Below are 27,628 nucleotides of genomic sequence, written 5' to 3'. Positions count from 1 at the left end.
TCTTCTCATTCAGTTCTGTCCAACATACGGGTCATCGGCATCTTCGCCCATACAAAGCCTCATACGGTGCCATCTGTATACTTGACTAGAAACTATTATTATACACAAATTCGGCTAATGACAAATAATATTCCCATTTAGGCTCAAAATCAATCATACAGGCTCGAAGCATATCTTCTAAAATTTGTATTACCCGTTCAGATTGACCATCATCGTGGATGAAAAGTCGTACTAAAATGAAGTCGAAAACCGAAAGATTCATGTAATTGCTTCCAAAACCTTGACGTAAACCTTGGATCTCTGCTGAAATTATTGATTTTGGAATACCATGTAATCTAATGATTTCCCGAACATAAACCTCAGCAAGTTTCTTTAACGACCAATCGGTTCTCACAGCTAAGAAATGAGCTGACTTCGTAAGTCGATCAACTGTTACCCAAATATCATTCTTTTTACTTGTAGACGTCGGTAATCCCATCACAAAGTCCATCGTTATTCGGTCCTATTTCCATTCTGGAATATTGATAGGTTGAAGTAATCCCGATGGAACTTGATGTTCTGCCTTCACTCGTTGACAAGTCAAACACTTTGCCACATATTCAGTTATATCCTTTTTCATTCCCGACCACTAATACAATTCACGCAAATCACGATACATTTTCATACCTCCAGGATGAAATGCAAATGGACTATTATGAGCTTCTCGAAGAATTAACTCTTTCAACTTAGAATTATTCGGAATGCAAAGTCGATTCTGAAATCTTAGACAGCCATTTCCATCAATGCTAAAATTTTTTGTTGTATCATTCCGAATCATCTCTCTTTTCTTTAACAACTTATCATCTTCTAACTATGCTGATCTGATTCGATCAAACATTACTGGCTTTATTCTTAATTCAGTCAAAAGGCTTCCATCTTCAATGATACTAAGTTGTGCAAACATTACTCGTAATTCAATCGCGGCTTTTCTACTCAGTGCGTCGGCTACAACATTAGCCTTCCCTGGATGATAGTCTATGACACAATCATAGTCTTTCAGAAGCTCTATCCAACGCCTTTGTCTCAGATTCAATTCTTTTTGTGAAAGCAGATACTTCAAACTTTTATGATCCGTATAAACATAGCACTTTTCACCATAAAGATAGTGCCTCCAAATCTTCAAGGCAAAAATTACAACTGCTAATTCTAAATCATGAGTTGGATAGTTGCGTTCATGCGGTTTCATTGCCTTGAAGCATAAGCAATGACTTTCCGCTCGCATCAAGACACATCCATCCACTCAATGAAGCATCACCGTACTACAAAATCTCTTTCGATTCGTAAAGTCAACACCGGTGCCTCTGTTAACATTCGTTTTAATGCTTCAAAACTTTTCTGACATTGCTCATTCCAAACAAATGGAATATTCTTCTGTAGTAGCTTGGTCATCGGTAAGGCTATCTTTGAAAATCCGTTGACGAATCTTCGATAGTAACTAGCCAATCCGAGAAAACTTCGTACCTCTGATACATTCTTAGGAACTTTCCACTGAATAACTGCTTCAATCTTCTTTGGATCCACTCTAATTCCATTCGCTGATACGACATGACCAAGAAACACAACTTTTGATAACCAGAATTCACACTTGCTCAATTTTCTGTACAATTTCTTTTCTCGTAGTATTTGCAAAACAATCTGGAGATGTTGCTCATGATCTTTTTCTGACTTGGAATACACCAAAATATCATCGATAAAAACTACTACGAACTGATCCAAGTATGGCTGAAAAATCCGATTCATAAGATCCATAAAAGCAGCAGGGGCATTTGTCAGTCCAAATGGCATCACTAAAAATTCATAATGCCCATACCTCGTACGGAATGCCGTCTTCAATATGTCGCACTCTTTTACTTTCAACTGATAGTATCCCGACCTTAGATCAATCTTTGAAAATACTAAGCTCCTTTCATTGATCAAACAAATCATCTATTCGGGGAAGTGGATACTTGTTCTTGACAGTCAATTTGTTGAGTTGTCGATAATCAATGCACAACCGCATCGACCCATCTTTCTTCTTAACAAATAACATTGGAGCTCCCCATGGTGATGTACTAGGTCGTATAAAACCTCTGTCCAATAAGTCTTGCAACTATACTTTTAATTCCTTTAGCTCAGTAGGTGCCATACGGTACGGAGGTATCGATCCTGGGTAGACTTCAATCACAATTTCTACCTCTCGATCAGGGGGTAATCCAGGTAATTCCTCAGGGAATACATCAGAAAATTCACATACAGTCTGAATTTTACTACACTGACTTTCAACTGAATCCGAATTAATCACATATGCTAAGAAAGCATTACAACCTCGATGAAGAAGCTTGCTAGCTTTAATGGCCGAAACAATACGAATTGATCCACTAGTCCGAATACCATTTACTTCAATTCTATCTTCACTTTCATTCTGAACAATAAACTTCTTCTTATAACAGTCTATAATCACTCCATGTTCTGATAACCAGTCCATTCCCAAAATAACATCAAAGTCGCCAAATGGCATAATCAACAGATCAACAGAGAATATTCTATCTTGAATCATTAACGAACATCTTCGACATATATGATTCACTAAAGTAGTTTGTCCCAGTGGACTAGACACTTCTATTATAACTTTAGACAATTCAAACTCTAATTTTTTTGTCTCAACTACTTTCGTATTAACATATGAATGTGATTACCGTGGTCTATTAAAGCATAAACGGGTGTTGAATTCAATAAGAATATACCGTCACCACATCGTGAGCATCTTTCTCTTCTCGGGTCCTCACAACATACGCCGAGCTGGAGCTCTAGCTTGATTGTTGTGTAGCACTCTCACTAGTTCTTCTAGTACCACCTCTAGCAAACGAACTACTTGACTGATCCCGCCTCCGAAAGCAAATTCAGATCTTTGCACTCATCGTCGGTGTTGTTCCGATATCTTTGGGCAATCTTTAATAAAGTGATCGGTAGCTCCACAACGGAAACAACCTCCAGTCAACTTTCTACACTCCTCTTTGTGTCGGTTTCCACAATGCTCACATATTGGAATTTCAGATTCGAATCGGACTTGGATATCGCCAAGAGACACACAATGAGTCCGTCTTTTCCGACCTCGATCACTCCTTTCGGATCGAGAACTAAATCTCCAATTACCTCGTGATTCCTTTGACCGCTTAGGCTTCGGACTTGAACTAACCATTCCGGGACGTTTTTCAGTCGAATGAGCAACTTCAGACTTTTTATCCCTTCCGAGAATTTGTTCAATCATCTTAGCTCTTTCCATTAAATCCGCAAACTCAGTGATTCTAAGAGGCATCAACTATAGTCTAAATTCATCACGTAATCCTCTTAAAAATCTTTTACATCGGTCGGCTTCAGTTGGTACAAACTCAGTGGCATATCTGCTCAATCTCAGAAATTCTCGTTCATAATCCACTATAAGCATCTCACCTTGTTTCAGTGTTAAGAACTCTTGTTTTTTGTCCTCTATGTACATTTCTCCCAAATACTTATTTTGAAACTCTTTTTGAAAGGAGTCCCAACTTATCTGTTCCTCAAGTACATTCTCAATCACCGATTCCCACCATACCAAAGCTTCCTCTTGCAGAATGAGACAACACACACTAAGCTTTCTTGTGGTGTACATTCAAGTTGCTTCGAACTCTCTTTGTAGTCTTTAACCAATTTTCAGCGAGAGTCGAATCAATTCCCTTTGCACCCAAAAATTCAGTAGCTCCATATTTTCTCAATTCTTTAATTGGAGCTCTTCGGGTAGTAGGGATAGAGGATGTAGCAAGCATAGTTCCTACCGCTTTTTGAAGGGCATCGGCGATTATTCTAAAGACTTCAGTATTATCACTTCCAACATTCGGTTGATTTCCCACTGGATTCACACTTGGAGTTGTAGACTCCGATTCATTCATATTATACGGTTCATCATCTTCACTATACATCTCTTGATCAGTATCCTCAATGCTTTTATCAGACATTCTTAATGCTATAAAACAAAAATATTCAACAAACATATCAGCATCCAATCCCAACTCAAATTTGACTCAGTAATGGCATGTACCTCTAGATTCACATTGACATTCGATTTAGTCCTAGAACCGACTAAACCTAAATAGCTCTGATACCAATCAATATTGTAACGTCCCCCTACCCGAGACCGTTGCGAGTCAAGCAGGAGACATTACAAAACTTATCATAGCACTTAAACAGTTTTCGTAGTAAACTATCCATCTGCGTCACGGTCGCTAAAAAAATCATATCTCGAGTTACAAAACTCGAAATCCAATTCCGTAAATTTTCACTGAAACTAGACTCATATATCTACTTACTAATTTTTTTCTAGAATTTTTTGTCAGGCCAATTAGTACAGTTTATTAGAAGAAGTCTCCCCTGTTTCAGGGTTCGGCTACTCTGACCCTTGTGCACTACGAATCAAATTTCTTCCTTTACAGAAATCCAATGACTATGCCATTTGTTTAAATTAAAAATAGACTCAATAAGGAATCCATACAAATAAAGTTTGAGTCCTAATTCTTAATACACAATTTATGGTGAATTTCTAAAGTCAGAACAGGGAATCCAGAAATTATTCTAACCCTATTTCACCAAAACGTAAATATCTCATAAAATACAACTCTTTTACCTATTTTGTTTCTTCCATATAAAATAGATTCATTAAGATTCAATTACATATTTTATTCATCATCTAATTCACTTTATACTATTTTTGGTATATTTTCAAAATTGGACTACTGTTACTGTCCAAATCTGTTTTAGTATAAAATGTTGATAACTAAGTTTATAACATCTTCATTTCTTCTCTCTACAACATTTACCAACAATTCCTCTTATTACTCTTCACTAACATATCAAAACATACCATACTTAAGGTTTTGGTAACATTTACAAAACATACCAAAATATCATTTAACAACTTAGATACTTTCAAAATAACCAAAAGACATCCTAGGTACAATGCCATTTTCCAAAAGATAGAAACTTCACCAATTTGAGTTTGGGGATGGGCTTGTATGTTGAGTCCTTATACTTTCAGACCTAGCCTGCAAGACGAAACAAACCGTGACGCTGAGAATACTCTCAGTGGTATTTCTATAAACAATAGCTTAATCAACTTTAAGACATGGTAATTCAAACACATTATTGCTATTATTCAATATCAATCAAGACTTTAATAACCTTTACTTTATTTACCCTTATTAACATAACTCGGACACTAACGGATACACGGATCCAACCCACACTCGGATAAGCACATAGTGTTTCATCGAACAAATCCGAACTTTAACATTATAGTACACAAAGTACTTCATCGGAACAAATCCGAACTTTAACGAAGAGTCGACACATAGTGTCTCATCGACTCAATGTCGGAATATCCCAATACTTCCAATTCCTATGACATGTCAACTATATCCGACTAGCCCGACATCTGTTAATAGGGTATTCAAAATCACATTCATTTCAATATGGTAAAAATACTTACCTCATTCACATTTTCATACAATATAAATATCAAATATAGCAATAACGATTAAGCTCGGTTTATAGAAATACAAACCACTATTTATCGAATTTAATCGATATCTTCGTTCACTTTCTCTTTCCTTCTTTGATGACGATCCGTGCTACGTTTGCTACTAACAATCATACAATTAAAAATCATCAATATACTAATTCATAAAACACATTTTCACTTTCTATCAAACTTTTACAAAATTCCAATTTCATCCTTTTCCATTACTAATCTTTTTCTTTAACTTAAGCTTCATATTCTCTTTTAATCAACTCATTAACAATTTCTAATTCATAAAATTCATTATAAAACATAAATTTTGAGCTCTATTCAACTTAATCCCTATTTAAACCTAACTTAGAATTCTTTTAATAAATCACTCAATTTTCACTTCTAACTTCAATTCCTATCAATTTAACCCATAAAACCTCAATTTATTCAACCAAATCAATATCTAAAAATTTTCTATTTTTCTTCATTTTAACCTCATACATGTAGAACATTGAATTAGGCATCCATAAACATAAAAATCATAAGAAAATGAGCTAAAACAACTTACCAATTAATCTTTAGGGCCTTAATCCTCAAATTTCCTTTTCTTTTCTTTCTTTCTTTCCTTCTTTCTTTCTCACGTTTGCTCTCTGTAACTCTTTCTATGTTTCTTTACTCATTATTATTAACCTATAAAAATATAATTAACATGTGTAATAGCTATAACATAAAATATCTTATAGCTATTACACATATATACCAACTATTACACATGTTATATCATACATTCACACACATAGCACTTAGGGTCTAATTGCTAGATTAGTCCCTTTTACTAATCTTTAATCTATAATTAAACTTTTATACCGTATGCAATTTAGTCATTATTCTAAATTCAAGCTACTTAACTTAATCAAACATTAAATAACCATTCAACTATAATTTATAAATATTTCTAATAAATATTCATGAATAAATTTCACGGAAACAGTACTCAAGACTCAATTTCTGATGCCGTAACTTTCGGTTCATTACAGCTAACTTGTTTGTTTCAGTTTCAGATGGGCAACGTCTCTAGGAATTGGTGCGAGCAAAACATTAATCATATATCTTCAAATGGTAAAGGTGTCCGCCGGAGAAAAATCAATATATATTGATTTAACTTAAGTAACATTGATTTAACTTATCCACTTGCAGTATGTGATGTGACTTGACTCATTCTATTACATTGTGTAGTTCTTGTGGATATCGTATTCTGTACCGAACATTGCGACCTTATTCCAAAATGGGTTCACGTCGAAGCACATGTATGGTGCATTAACACATCGGTGCTCAACTTCTCAACTGTTGAGTGGTACAACGCTGATTGAGTTATGCGACAGTTTGGGTGTAGACAATTTGTGCCGAATGATCCACAACAATTTACTGATGTCCATAATAAGACCATAAGGGGAAACGATGGAGTGGATTGGAGCGTAAAACATCAGCGTTATATAGCACTATGGAACGTTCGATACTAGATGCGACCTGAGATGCACTCTTGTATGTTTGATTTCAGTCCATCGATTGTACTTTTGTACATGACCCAATGGTGCGTTTATTTATATGGTGGGCAACTTATGATAATATCGAATCACGGCTACAGACGTGGAAGTCAACCTATGATGGAGCTAAACCCAAATGATGAACATATGGCGAAGCCCGACCTAAAGGCTCAACATATGGCGGAGCCCGACCTGGACACATAGGTTGACGCTTTTTGTGAAGGGTCCCAAAGTAGTTCATACAACCCGAAGATGGGGGGTTTTAGTTCAACTTACATACAACCGCAACCTCTGATAACATTTGTTATCTTTTGTGATACCACATACTCTACACCACCTCAGGCCACGTTCGATTCGACAGCTAATCCGACAGCTGATCCTCTTGATGTGTATAGTACACTCCAACGTCCACCGCATCAACAGAGGTCCATAAATCGTTATATCTCGAACGACGATACCACTCTCGGTTCATTTCAATTTTGATACCTATATATTTCAAGTGTTATGTCATATTTGTTGTATTGATTTTTAATTCCAAAACTTATGTATTTGTCTTTTTTGTATAACTTAAAATATCTTTTAAAGTATTAAAAGTTGTATAAGTTAATTTTAAATAAAATCTTAACACTAAACAATACAAACTTCATTTCCATAAGACCATAAAATGAAAACATCGAGTACAACATTAATTTCCTCCAGACCGTGAAAATTGGACAGTATATAGACGTTTCCATAGGGACACTTACTCCGATTGTGGCCAGCTGTTCTACATATGGTGCAACGCTTTAGATCGACCTCTTTTCTGCTATCCATGTCATTCCAAATCATCATCATTTTCAGTCGACCTTTGATTTTCCTACGTAGTGACCTATCTAGCAACATCTCGAACGTAAGCGATTGTACTTCCTATGTCGACATATCCCTCAATACGGGGAACTCATTATCCCAAATACGTAACATAAATTGAAGAATGTACACATAGTTGATATATTGTTTGACATTCAAATTGAATGTAGCACATGCTGTAACCATATGTGCATACAAGTACCGTAGTGTTTGGAACCTCTCGCACTTACACCGCCTATTTCAAAGATCAACTCCATAGGACCGTAACAGGATCCCCGATCGACGACCGATGTACTCTTTCACTCAGAAAGTTTCCAAGTTCTGGGAATATGGTTTTGCATTCATTGACCTAGCCTTTTGAATGTTCTCTTTCATGGCATTCCTGACATATTCGACATGTACGTGTCCTGCCTCCAATTATTTTGATTGTTTCAACCTCATTCTTTGCATTAAGGCTGTCAGCCTGTAAAATGTGGCTGAAAAAACCCGCTGAAATTGGTAAGTGACATGTACGGCTCAAGACGGAATTAACGGCTTCAACGAGGTTGGTTTTCATATGGCCATATCGGTACCCCTCGTCAAAATATTGAGCCTATTACCACAGCTCCATGCTACCCAATTACTATTTGAGAGAAGGTTCGAACCCCACCATATCAGTCTCTAACCTCGCCAGCTTATGTCTAAATTAGTGTGCGTCCAACTCGTATCCTACATATATATTCCAATAAAACACGTTACCATCTCATTTAGTAAATGGACTCAAAATATTTACAAATACAAATTTAAATACGATATTTTTACCCATGTTCACAATTCATTTGTGCCAATTTTTGTTTTTGTACTCCTTGTGAAAGTTGATAGTGATATGGCGAATACAGTAGACTGACCTCCATGGAACCTCGAATTCCCGAATCGTAGTAACAAGGCCCTTCAAGCAATGCAAATGTTGTCTTGCTTGACAACATGCCTCCACAAGTTCCGAATGAAAAATGCCCAAGACTCAAAGTTCTCCGACTCCACGATAGCAGAAATGATCGGTATTATATGTTGATTACCGTGTTGTGCAACCGCAATCAGAAGTATTTACGTGTATTTTTCATAAAGCCACGTATCATCAACCTGCACTGGCAATTTTTAGTGGGAGAAGGCCTTAACACATGGATCGAAAGTCCAGAACAATTGACGAAAAACTCTTTTCCCTAGTTTCAATTGTCCATTTGGGTCTCTATAAGGCAATGTTTGCAAGTCCACGACAGTTCCTGAGATGTACTCTACTATTGCTAGAATCCAACCCTGAAGTTAATTGTATGACTCATCCCAGTCGCCTTACAATTACTACATGGCCATTTGTTTTGCCTACTATGCTTTCATGTACGACACTCAATATTGGAATCGAGCTTGCATGTCCGTAATAAATGTAGACACAGGAATTGTTGGACTATCTTTCACTAGTGGCATGATACAGTTAAAAATACTTTTGGCATCTAATTTCTAGTGGTCTTGAGACATACGTGCAACATTGTATGTATGACACCCTTCTTGTAACACCCTTACCCGTATTCGTCGCCGAAATAGGGTACAAGGCATCAACGAAATTTATCGAATTGATTTTCTGTTATTACAAATTAAATATTGTTTATTTACCGAAATATGTCATAACGTCCTTTAGATGGGCCTCCAAAGCCCAAAACATACTTCGAGACCAACCCGGAATTAAACCGAAACCATAGGGAATTTTTTTTTTAAAATCCTAAAGTTTTTTTTATAAGCTCAATATAACCCCTTTATAAATATTCAACCTTCCCTGCAAATTTTAAAATCGAAACCAATCTAAACCAGCCAATCCATTTTAAACAATTTGATACCAAATCATACTTCTATTATAATTAAACCATTTAGCATATTCATCACTCTTTACTTTATTACATATTCATTAAACAAGTCTTAGTATTTATATAATCATCAAACCATATACATGCCATATAAGTTAAAAAAAGAAAATTTACAAAAGCTACCGGAGATAATCTGGATAGTGTGATCCTCAGTGTTGATCTGATCCTTCGTATATTTTCAATACACTCAAGTAAGCTTATAGAAGCTTAGTAAGTTTATTGGCATAAAACATAAATCTTACCAAACATTCATACAATTATACAATATACACAATTACTAAGTTCACTTCTCAACCACAATTTCACATGATGAATTCATGATTTACAATTCGATTGCTTTCACCGTTTCTTCTATAAAAAACTAGACTCAATAAGCTTTAATTTCATATTTTATTCATTCTCTAATTCGATTTCTATAATTTTTGGTGATTTTTCAAAGTTAGACTACTGTTGCTGTCCAAAACTGTTTTAGTGCAAATTTTGATTTTGATTTTTGCCCCAAATTTCACAGTTCATGCAATTCAGTCCTTGCTCAATTAACCCCTCAATTAATACTTTACCTATAAGTTAAAAGTTATTTCACAACTATTGAAATTCTGGATTTCCACATAAAACCCTAACTTCAAACTCTTTTACAATTAGGTCTCAAACATTCACTTTCTATTCAATTCTTTCAATAAAATCAGCATATAAACAATGTAAAGCTCTAATTCCATGCTAAACCACCATATACTTCCAACACATATTCATAGAAACTTTCAATTTCTTTCATAGAATCAAAAACTAATGAATTCAACAAGTGGACCTAGTTGTAAAAGTCACAAAAACACAAAAATTTTAAGAAATAATCAAGAATTGAACTTACTTGCAGTAAAAATGAAAAACCAGCTGAAGGAAACCCTTCTATGGTGTTTTTTCTGATGAGAATGCATAAAAATAAAGAGAAATCTAGATAATTCCACTTTAGTACTAGCTTTATTAAGTAAATTTTGCAATATTCTAATTTTACCCTTAATTCATCAATTTTCCTGCTGATTTCATGCCCCTTGCCGTCCAGCCCAAAACATTTTGGGTCTAATTGTCTTTTAAAACCCTTCTTAATAGTCACCTAAGCTTTTCAATCATCATTTAACTAGTTTTGTATTTTTTTAGTCCTTTTTAACCAATTGACTATCCAAACGTTAAAATTTTCTAACGAAAATTTAATACCAACTCAATGGAACTCCATAAATATTTTTAAAAATATTTATGGCTGGGTTTATGAACTCGAGGTCTTGATACCTCGGTTTAGACCCAATTTACTTATTAATTTCTTTTTAAATCACAAAATCCACTAATCCAAAAATTCTCTTTTCATCACACTTGACTCATATGTATTTAGTTATTAAATTTTAAAAAAAAATTTATCGGATTTAGTGATCTCGAATCACTGTTTCCGACACCACTTAAATTTAGGCTGTTACATTTCTAATTTTCATATTTGCCATTGTTGAGTCCGCTGTATAAATGTAGCCCAAACCCACCAGCCACACTCATCGCCGGCTCTCCAACATTCCCCAACATATAATGTTGATGTAGACTTGGAAACCTTGTAATCAATCGACACTTTCATGCTGTACTGTTTGATGGCAAACACATAGTCCACCTTGTTTTCGAACCGTTGCCCAACAAATAACTTTTTCAACTGTGAATTTGACGTCAATCTGTGAGTAGGTACTATATCGGCATACTCAGAGAACTTGTATGCACACATTGCATTTGGATCTACGCTCAACATGTTGCCCCTAGGTTCATTTCGTAAAACAATGCCATGACTTGAGTTACTGAATGAAGGGTTGTGATCATTTTCAACCTCTTCATGGCCTTTATCGACGATATCGTTCGGAACTTCATCAATATCGGGGTCACTAAAATCTTCAACGTCCTGATCAAAATCTTCACCATTATTGGTCCCTTCTCCAACGTCTACCTCGGTGCTTATTATCACATCCGAATGTATTTGTAGACAGGGACCTGGGGTACGATTGTTACATGAACTCTCACAATAATTTGGATTTTCGGGCATTTACGATACTCCTCCGCATTCTAACTAATCTGTCCATCCAACATTAAAATCAAAATCAAATCCGCGATGTTGACTTATTGGACTAACATTCTCAACGGGCTTTAAATCTGCTCACTTAATAAATAACTCAACTGGTTGGGGGTTCTCACTCTAGTTGACCACCATATTTCCATCATAGTGCCCAAGTCATCATCATCTAATAGTTGCATCTCACAAAATTTTATCGATTCTGTAAATATTAGAAACTTGTAAAATAATCTGGACGTCGCTCTTTCACAATGGATAGCTATTTTTGCACTGATCTTCCTTTTCATTTCTTCCAACTTCACATTTTTATTGAATCGCAACCCTACTCTTTGTCGACCTTGAAATACACAACCAACATCATCTTCTACAATTTCACCATTAAAAAAAACTTACACCAAAAACATCGTGTTATTCAGCTTCAACAAAATTTTTGAACTCTCTTACTAAGCACAGCAATTTCTCTCTTTTCTTTTCTTCTAGTTCAACTCTTACAAAAACGCCTCAATATATCTATATATGTTAAGGAACTAAGTGGTAGAGCCATAAAAGAATGGTTCCACCAAAATAAAATATCAATTTATACATTTTTAAATTAAAAAAAAAACACATTTTAAAAAGAAATTACATTGATAATAAAATGGTGGCGCCATTTAAAATGGTTCCACCAAATAAAATATTATTTTTTAAAATTTTAAATATAAAAGAACATATTTAAAAAAAAGTCTTAAAATGAACTGATGAATGGCTCCACCAAAAAGATATACATTTAAAATTTAAAAAAAATAAACAAAGAAAGGACCCAAATCAAATTAAAAGAAATGAACAATAATAAACAAAAAGAAGAAAAAAATGGCACAAATCAAATTAAAAGAAATGATGGTGGCAGACATTGGAAACTAGAGTCAAATTATTTGGCTAAAAAAAATGAATTTTTTTTAAAATTCCTTATTTTTCAGAAATTATAATATTTTTTTGATATTTATACAAATATTATCATTCTACATGACAGCATCAAAAAATTAATTTTTTTTATCAGGTTGTTGACGTGGTATGTTAATGACGCCAAACCCTTTGACTCTATCAACTTTCACAATAAATTTTAAGTTATTTACGTGTTTAATAAAAAAAAATAGGTCATTTACATAATTTATCAATTTTTTAAAGTTATTTTTATAAAAGAAAAAGCCCATATTTTCCCGTTTTCCAGTCAAAAATTTTCCGCAACTCACTTTTACTCAAACTAGCATTGCAATAACACTTACCCAACTCTATAATCTCTGGGATTCTCACTTGAAAGTTTTCAACTCCACATTTCACTGTAATCGTTGCTTCAATTCTACTTAGATGATCCGACATAATAGACATTGTACCATGACTGAAGCCATCGAGCTTCAAAGTTTCTTCCCCCAATGCCAAAATAGCAGCGATTCTTCGAAATGTGTTGTAGTTCCAGACATGAAGAGGCAATCCATACACTGCTAACCGTGTAATCCATACATCGCCGTTTCTCCATGGGTGGTTACCTTGGTTGTTGCTCAATATTCTTATTGTTTTGAAAACGTCTGTAGTTCCTTTCCTTCCATTTTATTAGCATATTAAGGGAATCTGAATGATCTTGTAGTTTTTGAGTAAATTTCGTGATTTTATCTACATTTTAATTATTTACAACATGTTTTCACAATAATGCCAAACAAATGTAAGTTTTCAAAATCACATTTTTTTTCACGACTGCTACTTTACTTTTAGCTAATCTGTCAATTCCATAAGAAATAACAGCCATTAAAATAATCTTGTAATTTTTCTTTTAATTCCAAAAAGCTTAGAGACTAACTCGAAATCATTCAAATTTAAAAATTTGGACGCACTGATAGATGTAGAATACAGTTAAGTCTAGTTTTTCAGAAACCCCATGGAAGATATAGTCAAGAGTCTCTTACGGTCTGATAATATTATGGAGCGAGGAACAACAGCTAAGGAGTATAAACTCAACCACAATTTAAACAATAGCTAGCTAGAGAATGTGGAAATTTATTTTTCATTTATTACGTACATAGGTTTGAGCATAGAAAACAAGCATAAAATGTAGGCAGTAGCCATAAGAAGAGTCCAAATGCATTTAATTAATACTAATACAGAAGTAAAATGAAGTTTATTTATGCAAGGATTTGCTCAAGAGGCTTGGTTTCCAGTTCGGGCTTCTTGGTCGTCTCCATCTGCTGTTCCTTGGCTAGTTTCTTTAGCATGGCAAGCTCAAGATCCTTGCTCATCTTCCTCCTGTACATCTCAGAAAATGTGATGGGCTCCTCAAGTATAGGTTTCTCTCCTTCTCTTATCTTCAGTGGATACACTGTTGCATCGGGTGCTGGGTTTTGGAATGTGGCTATTGACAATCTGCTGCAGTCGGAGTTCACCACTGCTTGGTGATCAGCGTTCTTGAACCTCCCATTGCTCAGGTACTGCTCATCACAATTCAAATTATACTTTGTTGCTATTTCTTTTTATCACCAATAGAATGAATGTAGCAAATTTTGTAAGTTTTATATTGAAATCCTAAATCATGTTTTGCGGTTTTAGTGATGTTATTTCTTATGGGAATGACGGACTAATAACAACGTAGCATCCATGAAAAATGTGATACTCAAAACTTACACGTGTTTGGTTATTTATTCATTTTGAAATGAATTCAGTGGTTTTTTTTATTATGTATAATTAAATAGGTACCATTATTAAAAGGGTTTTAAAAGAAAAATATTAAATAAAAAATAACATGTATATGATAAAAATATATATATTAAAAAGAAAAAGATAATTATCTTTAATAATAGTTTTTCTCTAAAACTAAACTTAAGGCTTTAATTTGATGGCGAAATTAAGACCCACAACTAAAACATTTTAGCCTAAAGTCTTATTTTGTGTATATGACGTGAATTCTCAATTTATATTTAATAAAAAACTCATATATATTATGTTTATCATATGATTGTATTTAAATATGATACAATTTATAATTTAATTTAATAATAATTAAATTATTTTAATTAATTAGATTTTTATTATTTTTAATTGAATATTTAGTGTGAAGATAAAAAAAATTAAATAGAATAATCATTTATGAAGGCTAAGCTTTTCCTTTTAATTAAAATTCATTTAAAAAATAAATTTTAACGGGGTTAGCCGCTTTATCTAAGGATGTTCAAATAGTCGTCGATTCAGTTAATAATCGAACCGAATTAATCGAACTACACAGTCCTTTAATCTTTAACCGAACTGAAATATTCCAATTAATTCGATCGATTAATTGAATTAATCAAAATTTATATATTTTTACTTTTTGATTAAAACAGGTGTAAAACATATAAAAAAATTTATTGATAATGTTCATTTGTCTTGAAAGCTAATCGAATTAATCAAAATTTAAATCTTAAAACACTACATAAGTCCGATTAATTATCTAATTTCAAACGAATTAATTAATAATTAAAATTTTAAAAATTATTAACTAATCTCTAATCAAACTAAATTTAACTACTAACCGATTAACTAAATTAAATCTACTCCATCGATTAATTCAATTTCTAACTTTCAACGCTCCTAGATTTATCAATGGTTATTTTTCAAATTATAGGATGTGAGTGGTTATTTGTTTCTATCTAAAATAATACAAGTGTCCTGAAAAGAAAGTCCTTTCATCTAAAAAGCAATTTTTCTTTAACCCTTTGCTTGTTTAATTTGTCAAATTATAACTTTAAAAAAATAAACATTTTATCCATTTAAAATTACTTTTATTATAAAAACTTTTTGTACCGACAACAATGCAAATAAGGCAAGCAGTTAGACTTACATGGCCATGATCTCCAAGGTTGACCACAAATGCCCCTTCAACAGGTTGAACAGTGATCCAAGTATTGCCATTGTCCCTGGTGGCTTGAAGCCCACCAACTTGATCTTGGAGCAACAGCGTGATAGTCCCGGGGTCAGTGTGGCGCTTGAGTCCCAGAGTGAGATCAGGTTGTGGGCACTTAGGGTAGAAGTTAACCACCACTTTCTGGTCCATCTCCACGCATGCCTTGCTCAATGCTTCTTTCTCCAATCCCATTGCTTCTGATAACACTTCAAGAAGCTTGCAAGCTAGGCCCATCAATTTATCACTGTACTCCTTTGTCACCTCAATCCACCTCTCTGGCATATCAGGCCACCTTGAATAGTCCCGGCTCTTAATTGGGTACGAGAAGTAGGTCACAATCTCCCGCCAATCTTGCACCGTTTCTCCCTGTAATTAACAAACATGATCAATCTCGACGCTCCCATTGACTATATAAAGGACTAAATCAGCCAGAAGTGGTATCTTATAAAATTTAAGCAATAAGTCGTTAAAGCAAAAAAGGAGAGAAGAGATAGGGAGTTGAGTGATGAATATATTTACCTGGAGGTGACTGGAGACGATGAACCCACCTTTCTTGCCACCAGACATATTGAACCGAAGCTTATCTTCGGCGGGCAAAGCGAAGAACTCTCTGGCAAGACCGGTCATCTCAGAAATGAGTTTAGTGTCGACACCATGATCCACGACCTGGAAGATACCCCAATTTTCACAAGCCTCCACGATTTTCTGGCATATCTCCGTCCTATTTTCACCTACATCATTGATGCCGGCAAGAGAGATCACAGGGATTTCATCGCTGAATTGGTTGTAAGCAACCTTAGGACGCTCATCTTCATCACGAACAAAGCTTGCCTGTAAGGTTTCCTTCCCTGCAAGCTCTGTGAGAGTTGAAGGAGCCATTACTGCTGGTTTTAATTATTTGGTATGCGTTAAATGGATGTTTGCTTACAGATATAGGTTAGCAGAGAACCGTGGAAATGGTGTATACATAAGGAGTTGGAGGGTGTCGGCTAACTAACCCCCCACAAGGCTCGTGAGAAACCTCCCAAGCAGACAGCTACTAGTTTTGGTAGTTTTGGCTTCTACAATTACCACATTCTATATATTCTCTTCTTCATTTCACTTTCATATTAATTCCGACTTGTCATTTTCTTCGGTAAATTAGATATATATTTTCAGAAAAACATTTTGGAGATTACAAAATATAGATTATTTTTATTTTTGTTCTTTTGAAAATGAAAAAATAAAAAGATTGGCTGAAAATTTAGAAAATTATTTATAGAAAATATTTTTTTAAAATTTAGGAAAAATAGAAAAATATTTGGAAAATTAAGATATTGAATTTTTTTACTTTAAATTGAATTTATTTTTATTTTATAATTCAAATAACAAAATTATTTAATTCATCATTCCATAAGTTATGTTTATTTTAATTTTATTTGATTATATTAGTAAAATTTTATTTATCTAAAATGAAAACTATTTTGAAAATAAAACAAAAATATTTCTAAAATCCAACCAAGGCTGAAGTTAAATATAAAAATAAAAGAATACAAATTATAAATCAACCGAAAATATTAATTTTTATTTTATCTCATTTATCAATTATTTAATGTTATTTAAATATTTTTTGTATTATTGAAACATCATTTTAATAATTTTTTTAATCTAGATTATAGACACTGGACGTGAGCCCAAGATTCAAAGTCTACGGGCTTAGCGTACATGAAGTCTAACATCCTCTTAGTAGCCATAACATGAAATCTAATTAAAGGTTGGTTTGCGTAATTTTGTTTGGCAGTAGCGTCTCTCTTTCACGTCTTCACCTAACGAGATTCAATGCAGACCTTGCATGTGACTAGCTAACATCCTCTTAATTTGCTTCACCAAATATTTTCAGGTATTAATGTCATAATAAATTCCTAACCTAAAATTTTCTGGAAAAAAAACTAAAATTAATGTGAAAATTTCTCATTTGAAATTTTATAAATATATTTTGATTTAGTATAATTATGCACTTAAAATTTTTATTATAATTTAAATTTATGATTGAAATTATTTTTTATTTAAATTTACATATTTAAAAAATAAATATATCAATTTATTTTTATATTTAATAAGCAATATATAAATGCAAAATATATTATATTTGATACGATGTTGATACACGAATCCCATGCACAATTAATAAATCATAATTTATCACTTTATTATTAACAAAATAAAAAATTAGAAAATTTATAAATAAATATTAATAAATTTATTTAAACCTAATTACAATTAAACCAAGACCAAAATCTCGTTCACTTTAATTTCTCGAAAACATAAGCAAATTAAGTAGAAGACCATCTAAGTATAACAATTAATAACTAATATTTGAAACAATGTTGCAACTATGTATAGTAACTAGCAATATATTTGAAGGCGATCTGTGAAAGTTTATGACGACAATATTTTTAGGTTAACAATAGAATCTTTGGACTACAACAACTGGGGAATCGGCAACAAAGCAGTAGTCTAAATCAAAGCCAAAGATTGGAGCTACCGCAAACAGCATGTTTAGTATTGTTTTTAAGATAAAAAATATTTTTGAGATAAAAGTAGAGGTGTGCACGGGACGGGTTGGGTTCAACTTAAAAATTAGGCTTATTTGTTGGTTCGGGCTCGGCTCAAAAATAGGCTTAAAATTTTACTCAAGCTCAACCCGGTTAAAAATATTAAAACTTGGGCCCCACTCGACTCACCTATATTATTTTTATAATTTTAAAATATATATAATACATCATAAATATTAAAAACATCAAAATAAATATTTCCCAACAAATTAAAATAAATTTTAAAAATATGTAGACTTAAATAACACTAAGATAGATGTAACTTAACAAGCAAATGCCTCTAAAATAATAACAAAATTAACAATGCCTTTAAAATAAAAACAAAATTAATAATAAAATAAGTTTTATACAATATTCAAATAATAACAACAAAATAGTAGCAACATAATAGTAATGTGGTAGCAAAATAAGGAGAAAACAATAAGAAAATAGTATTAAAAAACAAAAAAAAAACTCTTTTTTGTCCTTTAATGAATTCGGGCCGGGTTGAGCCGGGCTCGAGCAAAAAATGCTTTACCTGAGGCTCGGCTTATTTTTTAAACGGGTCTTATTTTTTTGTCCGAGCCCATTTTTCGGACTTATATTTTTGTCCAAACCCTCTCACATTTTGAGCGGACCGGGCCGAATAGCCCGATCCATGAACAGGTCTAGACAAAAATACTCTTAAATAAGTTATTTTTAAGAGAAAAAATGTTTCTTCCAAACTAAAAATGGACCCAAAAATATTTTTTTGAAAAATTAAAAAATTAAAAATTTTAACTTCTCCCTAAAAATACTTTTAAAAAACATTACAAAATTAAACCTATCAACTGTCATTGAAGGAAATTAGTGAATTGAAACTACAGTAGATGAATTACCTTATAAGATTAAAATAATCCCTATAAAAATTAAGGAATTCAGTGCGTAGGTTATTGGCTTCTTTCAAATCCAAGTCATCTTCAAAGGGATTCCATCTCCATCGAAATAGTGATCTCTCTCCATTAAACATTATAAAAAGAAAAATAGTTCGTTTATTCCCAAATTTGAAAAAAAAAATACTGATTTTAAAAAATATTTAGGATTTTAGACTAATTTTTAGGATATTTAGAAAATAGGTCGATTTTAGAGAGAAAAGTAAAAATGCATTCTACGTGACGCATTCATTGATGTGCAGTGAAAACGCATCATACAGAGCGCGCTTTCTGATTTTTTGACACATAAGCTCATTTAGTCAAATGATTAAATGTTAGTAGTTTTATCTTTGAGTCTCAACTTTGATTTCTCTGCTACTCACATTTGTATTTTTATTTCATTTGTTTCAAAATTTACTTATATTTTTAATTATTATTTATAACACATCAACTTTTCTCGGTTAGATAATTAATTAATAACGATTTTATCTTTGAGTCATGGGTTTAATTCCTTTTCTAAGCACATTTGTATTTTTCTTTCATATTATTTCAAGTTTTTTTATATTTTTAATTAATAATTATATTATTTTCAATTTTTATTTTTAATTCATCTTTTAATTAATAACTCTTTTATTTATAAAATTAAATAATTATTTTCAATTATAAAATAAAAATAATTTTTGATAAAATTTATATTTATCATTATGTTAAATATAATTTATTTTTAAAAACATCAAGTAATTGTTTTGATATATTTTTTTATATATAATATTTATATGTCAAATATTTATTTTCTCCACCTATATTATGGGTATGATGGTTTCTAATATTATAAAATCAAATATTATTATTATTTTTATATGTAAAATATTTCAAGTATCACTGTTTTTCATCTACATTGTGAGTATGATATTTGAAATATTTTATATGTAAAATATTTCAAATAATTATTTGAATACACATACAAAAAATATATAATGCTAAAATTTACTACACTCATGATATGGATTGAAAATAAATATTACACATATAAAATTATATTTAATAAATATAATGATATTTGACAATAATTATTTATTTTTATAAATAAAAGAGTTATTAATTAAAAAACTTGAAAACAATATATTATTAATTAAAATAAAAAATTTGACACAACATGAAATAAAAATACTAATTTATTATTTTTCAAAAAAATACAAATGTATTTAGAAGAGAAATCAAACCTAAGACTCAAGAATAAAATCACTATTAATTAACCATCTAACCAAAAGAGCTAATATGTTGAAAGTAGTAATTAAGGATAAAAGTAAAGCTTGAAACAATAAGAAACAAAAATACAAAAATGAGTAGGAGAGAAATCGAGCCCGAGATCAAATATAAAACCATTAACATTTAACCATTTAATCAAATAAATTGATGTGCAAAAAATGTACTTATAAAATATATTTTCAATGACACGTCAGTTTATTTCCCTCTACTATTTTTCTAAATACCTCAAAAATCGATTCAAAACCTTAAATATTTTTTAAAAATCAGCATTATTTTTCAAATTCGACCGAGTTTACTCTCTTTCTAAAGAAATGGAAGCTGAATGGGTAAATTCGTAGCTTAAATATATATATATATATATATATATATATAAAAGGAATTACCGCTTTCTATCATGATAACCCAATAACCAATTGGATGGTAAAGAAGAAAAAATTGTAATTAAGTTTTAATTAGGTTTAAATAAATTTATTAATATTTATGTATAAGTCCTTTAATTTTATCTTATTTTATTAATTAACTAAGTGACAAATTATAGTTTATCGATAGTATATGAGATTCATGCACTAACAATGGATCAAATATAATCTCAATTTAAAATGGTGTTATATTGTTAATTATGTTAATAAAAATTTCATTAAATTAAAATTTTTATGTATAAAATTACACAAAATTAAAATTTATGTATACGTTGCTCATTAAATCAAAGTTAATATATATCTTTTAAATTATCCCAAAAGAAAAAAAATTGTTTTAATTGGCATAGAAGGATTATTTATTCGATTGGTTTTGGGCTTAAAAGTAGATTAATCCATAATTTGGCCCTCTATTTTTTCATTTTTAGGCTCGGTCCAACTTATTGTCCCAAATTTATTATTTATTTAATATTAATATATTTACATATTTAATGATAAAATTAATTTTAATTAAATAAATAGTAATTAAATCGGATTGAAGTCAGCGGAATGGAACACTTTTTGTCCTAGTCGGGTTCGAGGCAGGCTAAGCCTTTTGAACGAGTTTAGCCTTCAAACAAATCTACTTCAAAGTCTTCCATAAGACTATTTAAACAAGATTATAATTCTTTGGAGGCCTAAGAAATCAAGGTTTTAGAGATGATTTCTAAACTCATTAATTGAGTTTTTTTTTTCAAAATAATAATTTTATATATTTATATTATAAATAAAGTGTTTGATTGAATTGGTGTCACAAATATATTATATTATATAAATAACTTAATTTGTTTTAAAATAAAATAAAAAATTCTTTTAAAAAATTTAAATCTGAACACTCAAGAACCAAATATTACAACATTATTCAAACAACTAAAATCTCATTTACAAAATCATTTATAAATAATTATTATTTTCAAAAATTCTTAATAAATTTAAATTATCAATAATCTTATCTTTAGGATTACAAATGGACTTAGTAATTGTAATTTGTTGTTATTGAGTCACCAAGCTTCAAATAAATAGATTTTTCACGATATTTCATGAATTGGACTAATCTTAATAAGTTAAGTAAGCTTAATTTACTCAAATAATCTCTTTGGTGCCTTATTCGCGGGTCATAACATATGCACATACTATCCATCTAGTTTAGTTTTGTTAATATGGTTACCCTTGCACTCATTTAATTTAGTAAGGCTGCACTTGGGGTAAAATCCCCATTCAATTACACTACTACGTCCTACACGTTCATCTTCCATTCTACGGCATATGAGGTCTAAGCGTCAAGTTATTTCCTACAATTACCCATGAACAACTAAGATATAAATTTGGACTTGCTAGTCATAAAACTAGTAGTATAATCTTGGTATTGCGAACATCCAGAGGTATGAATTGACGAAAAAAAAAAGTTTACATTTTTGATCATCCAAAAACCAACCAATCAATATTTACCAGATTGACAAAGCAGTGAAGGTTTGGTTCACTCGAGAAAAGAAAAATCATGTCATCTTGACAGATGCAATCATCATCGGCAAAGCTCTTGGTTTTGCAGAATCGATGAGCATTAAAACGGCAGAGAAAAAAAAAACTAGTGTCTTTGGTGGGTGGCTTGTACGGTTCAAACAATGACATGAAATCAAGTATTACCGTTTTCATGATTGAGGCTGAGAGTGTTCCCATTCAAGACCTTCCTATTTTTCGCACTAAACTCCAAGAAGTGATAAAAGATAATGCACTTATATCTTCAAATGTTGAGGCAAATGTTGGCATAATTGCAAATTTTAGGGTGAGGTATACAACCCGTTTCATTAGCCATTTGATTGATGCATATGAGTGCAATGGAAGTCATCCGCTCTCTGGTAACAAGTTCAAGACACGACATGCAATAGACACTCTCCATAATTCTCAATTGTTGGAATAAGACTACCTACGAATAACATTTCAAGTGTTAATACCAAAAGCATAGAATTGGTTGAGGATGTTGGGAGTGTGTTTTACTTATAGCACAAATCCCAGGTGATAATATCCATCAAGTAATGGATGCTACCACATATGTGCTGTTATTCAGACTTCCACTGAAGAAGAGATTGTTGCCCAAGTCATTGGAGTGGATGAACAAATTGGAGATGAAGGACTGCTACTTGGTCTGACTTCGAAGATTTAACTATTAAGCTCTTGGGTAGCCTAGCTATTGAGGGAGTTTCCTCTTGCTGAAGAAATAGATCGAATTCTTCACCGATATAAGCGTTAAATTGCCACTAAGAGAATTTAGTTTCCATTAAAAACTTATTTAAATAATTTGTAATTTTTTATGTAGGTGTTTAATTTATTAATAAAATATTAATGGTACGTAATAAGGATTGAAAAGTGAAATTTAGGCATGTCTTGCGCGAAAGTAACAAAGTAACTGATTGTTTGGCAAAAGCAGCAATAGGAAAACTAAACAAAATAGTTCTTTTCCTAGATCCACCACAGTATGTTATATTGTTACTAGAAGAGAATACTGATGATTCCTTATACGAAGGAACCTCTATTTCTATTCATTCCTAACTAATAGGAGTGTTATTTTTCTCAAAAAAAAAGAAACAAATCAAATTAAATATAATTTTATTTTTATAAGGTGAAAAAATAGGTTTATAACAACTATCTCTATAACATCCGAATGATGTTATAAGTATATAACAACTGCTAAAATCTTGATTAATTAATGCATTTGCACTCTTCTTCATAAACAATTATGGGATTTTGCAAAACTACACTTATTTAAAAATAGCTTGAACATTTAAGGCATAAGTTTAGCTTTGCCCGTTTTAAATTTATAGTATTTTACATTATGTTATTTTTATATATTATGTAATTTAAAACACATTAAAAAATAAATCTATACTAATATATAATACTACTATAATGTAAATATTAAAATAATATTAAGATGACTATATAAAAATTTCGAGAAAATAAAAAAATATAAATTATTAATATTAAATTAATAATATAAATTTTTTAAAAAATATGAGCATGTCTAAAATGAGCTTGAGTTAATCTTTTGTAAATATGGGCCGATTTGGACAAAAAATTTAGACTTATATTTCAAATCGGACTTGAAAAAATATAAAATATATTAATATTATACTTAGACGCAATCAAACTCGACATATGAACACCTTTAAACTTTTAATCAAATTCATAAAAACTTTTATTATCGATGCAAACTTGTCCAATCAATGGATTGAAATTTAAATATGAAATATTATAAATAAATACGAAAGCTAATACATGCCTAATAAAAATATAACATTTTAATAAAATCGACCGTACATTTCTTTTCTCAATTTGTTGCCTTTTTCTTTTGTATAATTTGTTTAGTGATTTGTGAATTACAAAGTAATTTTTAAATTTTATGGATAAATCTTAAAAAACAAAATCGAAAAACTCCATCATACTAAAAAAAAAAACGATTTTGATAAGAAAATTAATTCGATTTAGGTTAGGTTTAGATGGATGATTAGGTATGGTGCGGTGTGTTTAGCTTATTTTTTGTCTCATGCTACAATATCTCTACAATATCTAATCTTATCGCCACCGCTATTTTTACACTAATCGCAGCTAAATGCACCGCTCATTCAAACTTAACCTTATTTAATTTTGATATTTGAATCACTTTATACAATTATTAATATATATAAAAATCAAACCAAGTAAAAGAAAAAAAGTGAAGTAGAATAGAAAAGTCATATATTTAGTCACTTGATTCTTGAGTGAAGAAAAATCAAAAGGAAGTATCACATGCTAAGTTTTAATATTTACATTTTGTAGGGAACTGAAACTGACATTGGAGAATGAACCTGACCAAAACAACAGCGGTTCTGTTCTTTTGACCAGACAAAGATGGCCTGTTACGAATATCATTACTATAGTGTTCCTGATCGACATTAGTATAGTCTCTTAAGTCGATTAAACTAATAATATGAGCAAGATTCTCTCCCACATTTTCAATGGGTTTGGGTGTGAAAAGCCTTAGCCTAGACGCTCAACACCCATGCTCTGAAGCTACGGTGGTCAAAGAAGAACAACTTCAAGTTGTCCATTATCCAGATACATGTGTCATTTTCTTTTGGAAGTTTCACTCCTTTTTTAACCTCAAAGCTTTTGAGATTGTGAATTGTGTGAGGGAAGAGGAGATACATATATCTCTCTTTCAGTTACAGTTGATGGTGTATGGGAGATTTTACTTGCTACCGACCAAGTGTTTAAATGGTGGGAGCATAAATTGTGATGGTCCCCTTTACCACTCATTATTGGATACACCATAGAAATTGAAAACCACTTTGGATCATATTTCTCTTTTCATGTAAAAATGGCCGCATTTGCTACAGCAAAACAGATATTTTCTAAGTCAGCACATATTTCATATTTATTCTAACATGTTAGGAATTTTTAATATTTAAAGTAATTAATCTACATATTAACTTACATTTATACCTGACTTAAAAAATGATCATAGATTTAATTTTATAATTAATAAAATTTAATTTACAATTAATTTTACCTTAATTAACTAAAATTTAATAATTAAATGAGTATCTATTCTAAATTTTATATATATATATATATATATATCCATTGGAAACGTGTCTACCTTACCTTCTTATATAAATTAAAAACAGGACAGTGGGAAGCTTAACTATATTGAGGCAAGAAAAAAATAAGAAAGAAAGAGATGTGTTTACGATGTTATAACATTCACATACATCAATTCAAGCTAACTACGTTGATGTTGAAAAATTGGGGTATAGAAGATGTTAGAAATGAGAGAAGGAAGGAGGCAACCATTTTTCTTTTTACGTTTTTTACACTAATTCTTTAAACCATTAATTTTATCTTAATATTTTTATAGAAATGTAATTTTCTCAACTTTTATCATAGAAATCATGTTATCATATTTATGAAAAAATTAGATTTTAAAGAAGATAAATTTTGATATACCAAATATTGAAATCACTTTTCAACTAATTAAATTTCACGAAAAGTGATCACTCTCCGTCATACCGAATTAGTTAATATTGTAATCTAGTAAATATTATCAGTTAAGGATTAAACAGTGAATTTAAAAATTTATCTAAGATACATATTACATGTTATATAAGAATGGATTCACTTACAATACTATAAAATTACTTAGTTTTACCTCTCGAATAAATTTTTACACAAGTAATAATTTAACAATTTGACAGTTGAATTTATCAATATAATTATATTTATTATGTATGTAAAATTTTAAATTAATTTGATATTTTTATCATCTCATTAAGAAAATTATCTTTATTGTTACATTTAAGATATATATTTCTTTTTAGTGGTTTGAAAGTACACAATCACCACTTTTGGGGTTAGATTGTTGTTGAACTACTCCCTTCTATTTTGTGTTATTTGGCTTTATGGAGGGATCGCATTTTTTTTCTCAAAGCTTCCATTTGATTCTCTAAAAGAGTAGCCTGTTATTGAGGATGAATCATCTAAGGACGATATTCCTCATGATTTTGGATAGTTTGCACCTCTAGAGTAAGGTAAGGATGAATCCCCGACGGAGGTGGGAATGGCTACTGATTATGACATAAAGTGTAACATTTGGTTGGCCAGTAATTTAGATATTAGTTGCTGCTGGCCATAAGGATCATATGGTTGATTTGCAAGCAGCTGAATTGAGAGGTTTTGCTGAATTTGAGTGTTATGGGGATGAGGGTTCTGACTCTAATCTCTTCTTGTTCTCAGCTTGCAAGGATATCTGGGTTGGCTTGAGCCATACTCAATCTTCACTAATTGTACTAATTGTTGATATAAAAAATGAGAGTGATGGTTGATGATGGTTCATATGGTGATTGTGTAAAAAGTCGTAGAAATTGGTAAAGGGAAAAAAGTTGAACAGTTGATTAAACAAAGTAACAATTAGTATACTTGCTCGATGGGTTCTTAAGCTATACTTATGGGCTATTTGAGTGAATCTCTTAATGCTAATTATCCCCTTAAGCTATAGTTTGATGAGTCATGTTAAATTTCGAATATATGCCTTTAATATGATTAAGAAGAGTCTTATATTCATAAATTGGTTTAAATAGATCATTATGAACCATGATAAGGTCTACAGGTAATGCAAGTGAATAAATAAGTGTCATTAAAAGTAAGGTGTCTCTAGACAAAGTTACTTTCCGCAACCAACTTAATTTGTTATTCTTTAATCAAAATGGTTGACTTAGAAAAGCTTCATTTAAACGAAGTGTACACATAATATATATATATATATACACATTATTTACCTCCATTATTTAGCGACGTGAGATTTATATCTCATTCACATGTGAAATTGAAAAATACAAAATGAAAGAGAATATATGCATGGAGACGACAAAAATGGGTCTTGGTTAATAATTTGTCCATCCTCGCTGAAAATTTGAACAAGAGAGGAATATTTGCATATTTTTAAAAAAAAAGTTAAGGATGAAGTGGAAGAAGATTTGAAGTAAAATTAATACGTGTTCATTTGTTATTCGTCAGGCTACCATCTATAAATCAGCGTCAATTATTAATGGGAAA

General features: G+C 31.4%; 1 protein-coding gene across 1 annotated transcript; it reads right to left on the bottom strand.

Moving 5' to 3' along the window:
- Nucleotides 1-13,947: 13,947 nt before the first annotated feature.
- On the bottom strand, nt 13,948-16,911 carry LOC108474291 (naringenin,2-oxoglutarate 3-dioxygenase-like). The gene is made up of 3 exons (XM_017776263.2): nt 16,352-16,911; nt 15,770-16,198; nt 13,948-14,384 (listed from the first exon to the last, which is right to left on the bottom strand). Exons 1-3 carry the CDS (start codon nt 16,709-16,711, stop codon nt 14,082-14,084), a joined length of 1,092 nt encoding a protein of 363 aa, XP_017631752.1. The 5' UTR covers nt 16,712-16,911; the 3' UTR covers nt 13,948-14,081.
- Between the last annotated feature and the right edge of the window lie 10,717 nt (nt 16,912-27,628).

The sequence above is a fragment of the Gossypium arboreum genome, chromosome 11 (assembly GCF_025698485.1).
Source record: "Gossypium arboreum isolate Shixiya-1 chromosome 11, ASM2569848v2, whole genome shotgun sequence".
NCBI lineage: Eukaryota > Viridiplantae > Streptophyta > Magnoliopsida > Malvales > Malvaceae > Gossypium > Gossypium arboreum.
Note: the sequence above shows the minus strand (reverse complement) of the source record. Positions and strands in the feature narration are given on the sequence as shown.

Excerpts from the sequence above, each read along its gene's own strand:
- LOC108474291 (XM_017776263.2), bottom strand. The coding sequence starts at position 16,711 with ATGGCTCCTTCAACTCTCACAGAGCTTGCAGGGAAGGAAACCTTACAG. Across the intron at positions 16,199-16,351 it reads TCGTCTCCAGTCACCTCCAG|GGAGAAACGGTGCAAGATTG; the intron begins GTAAATATATTC and ends TGTTAATTACAG. Across the intron at positions 14,385-15,769 it reads ACCTTGGAGATCATGGCCAT|TACCTGAGCAATGGGAGGTT; the intron begins GTAAGTCTAACT and ends TGTGATGAGCAG.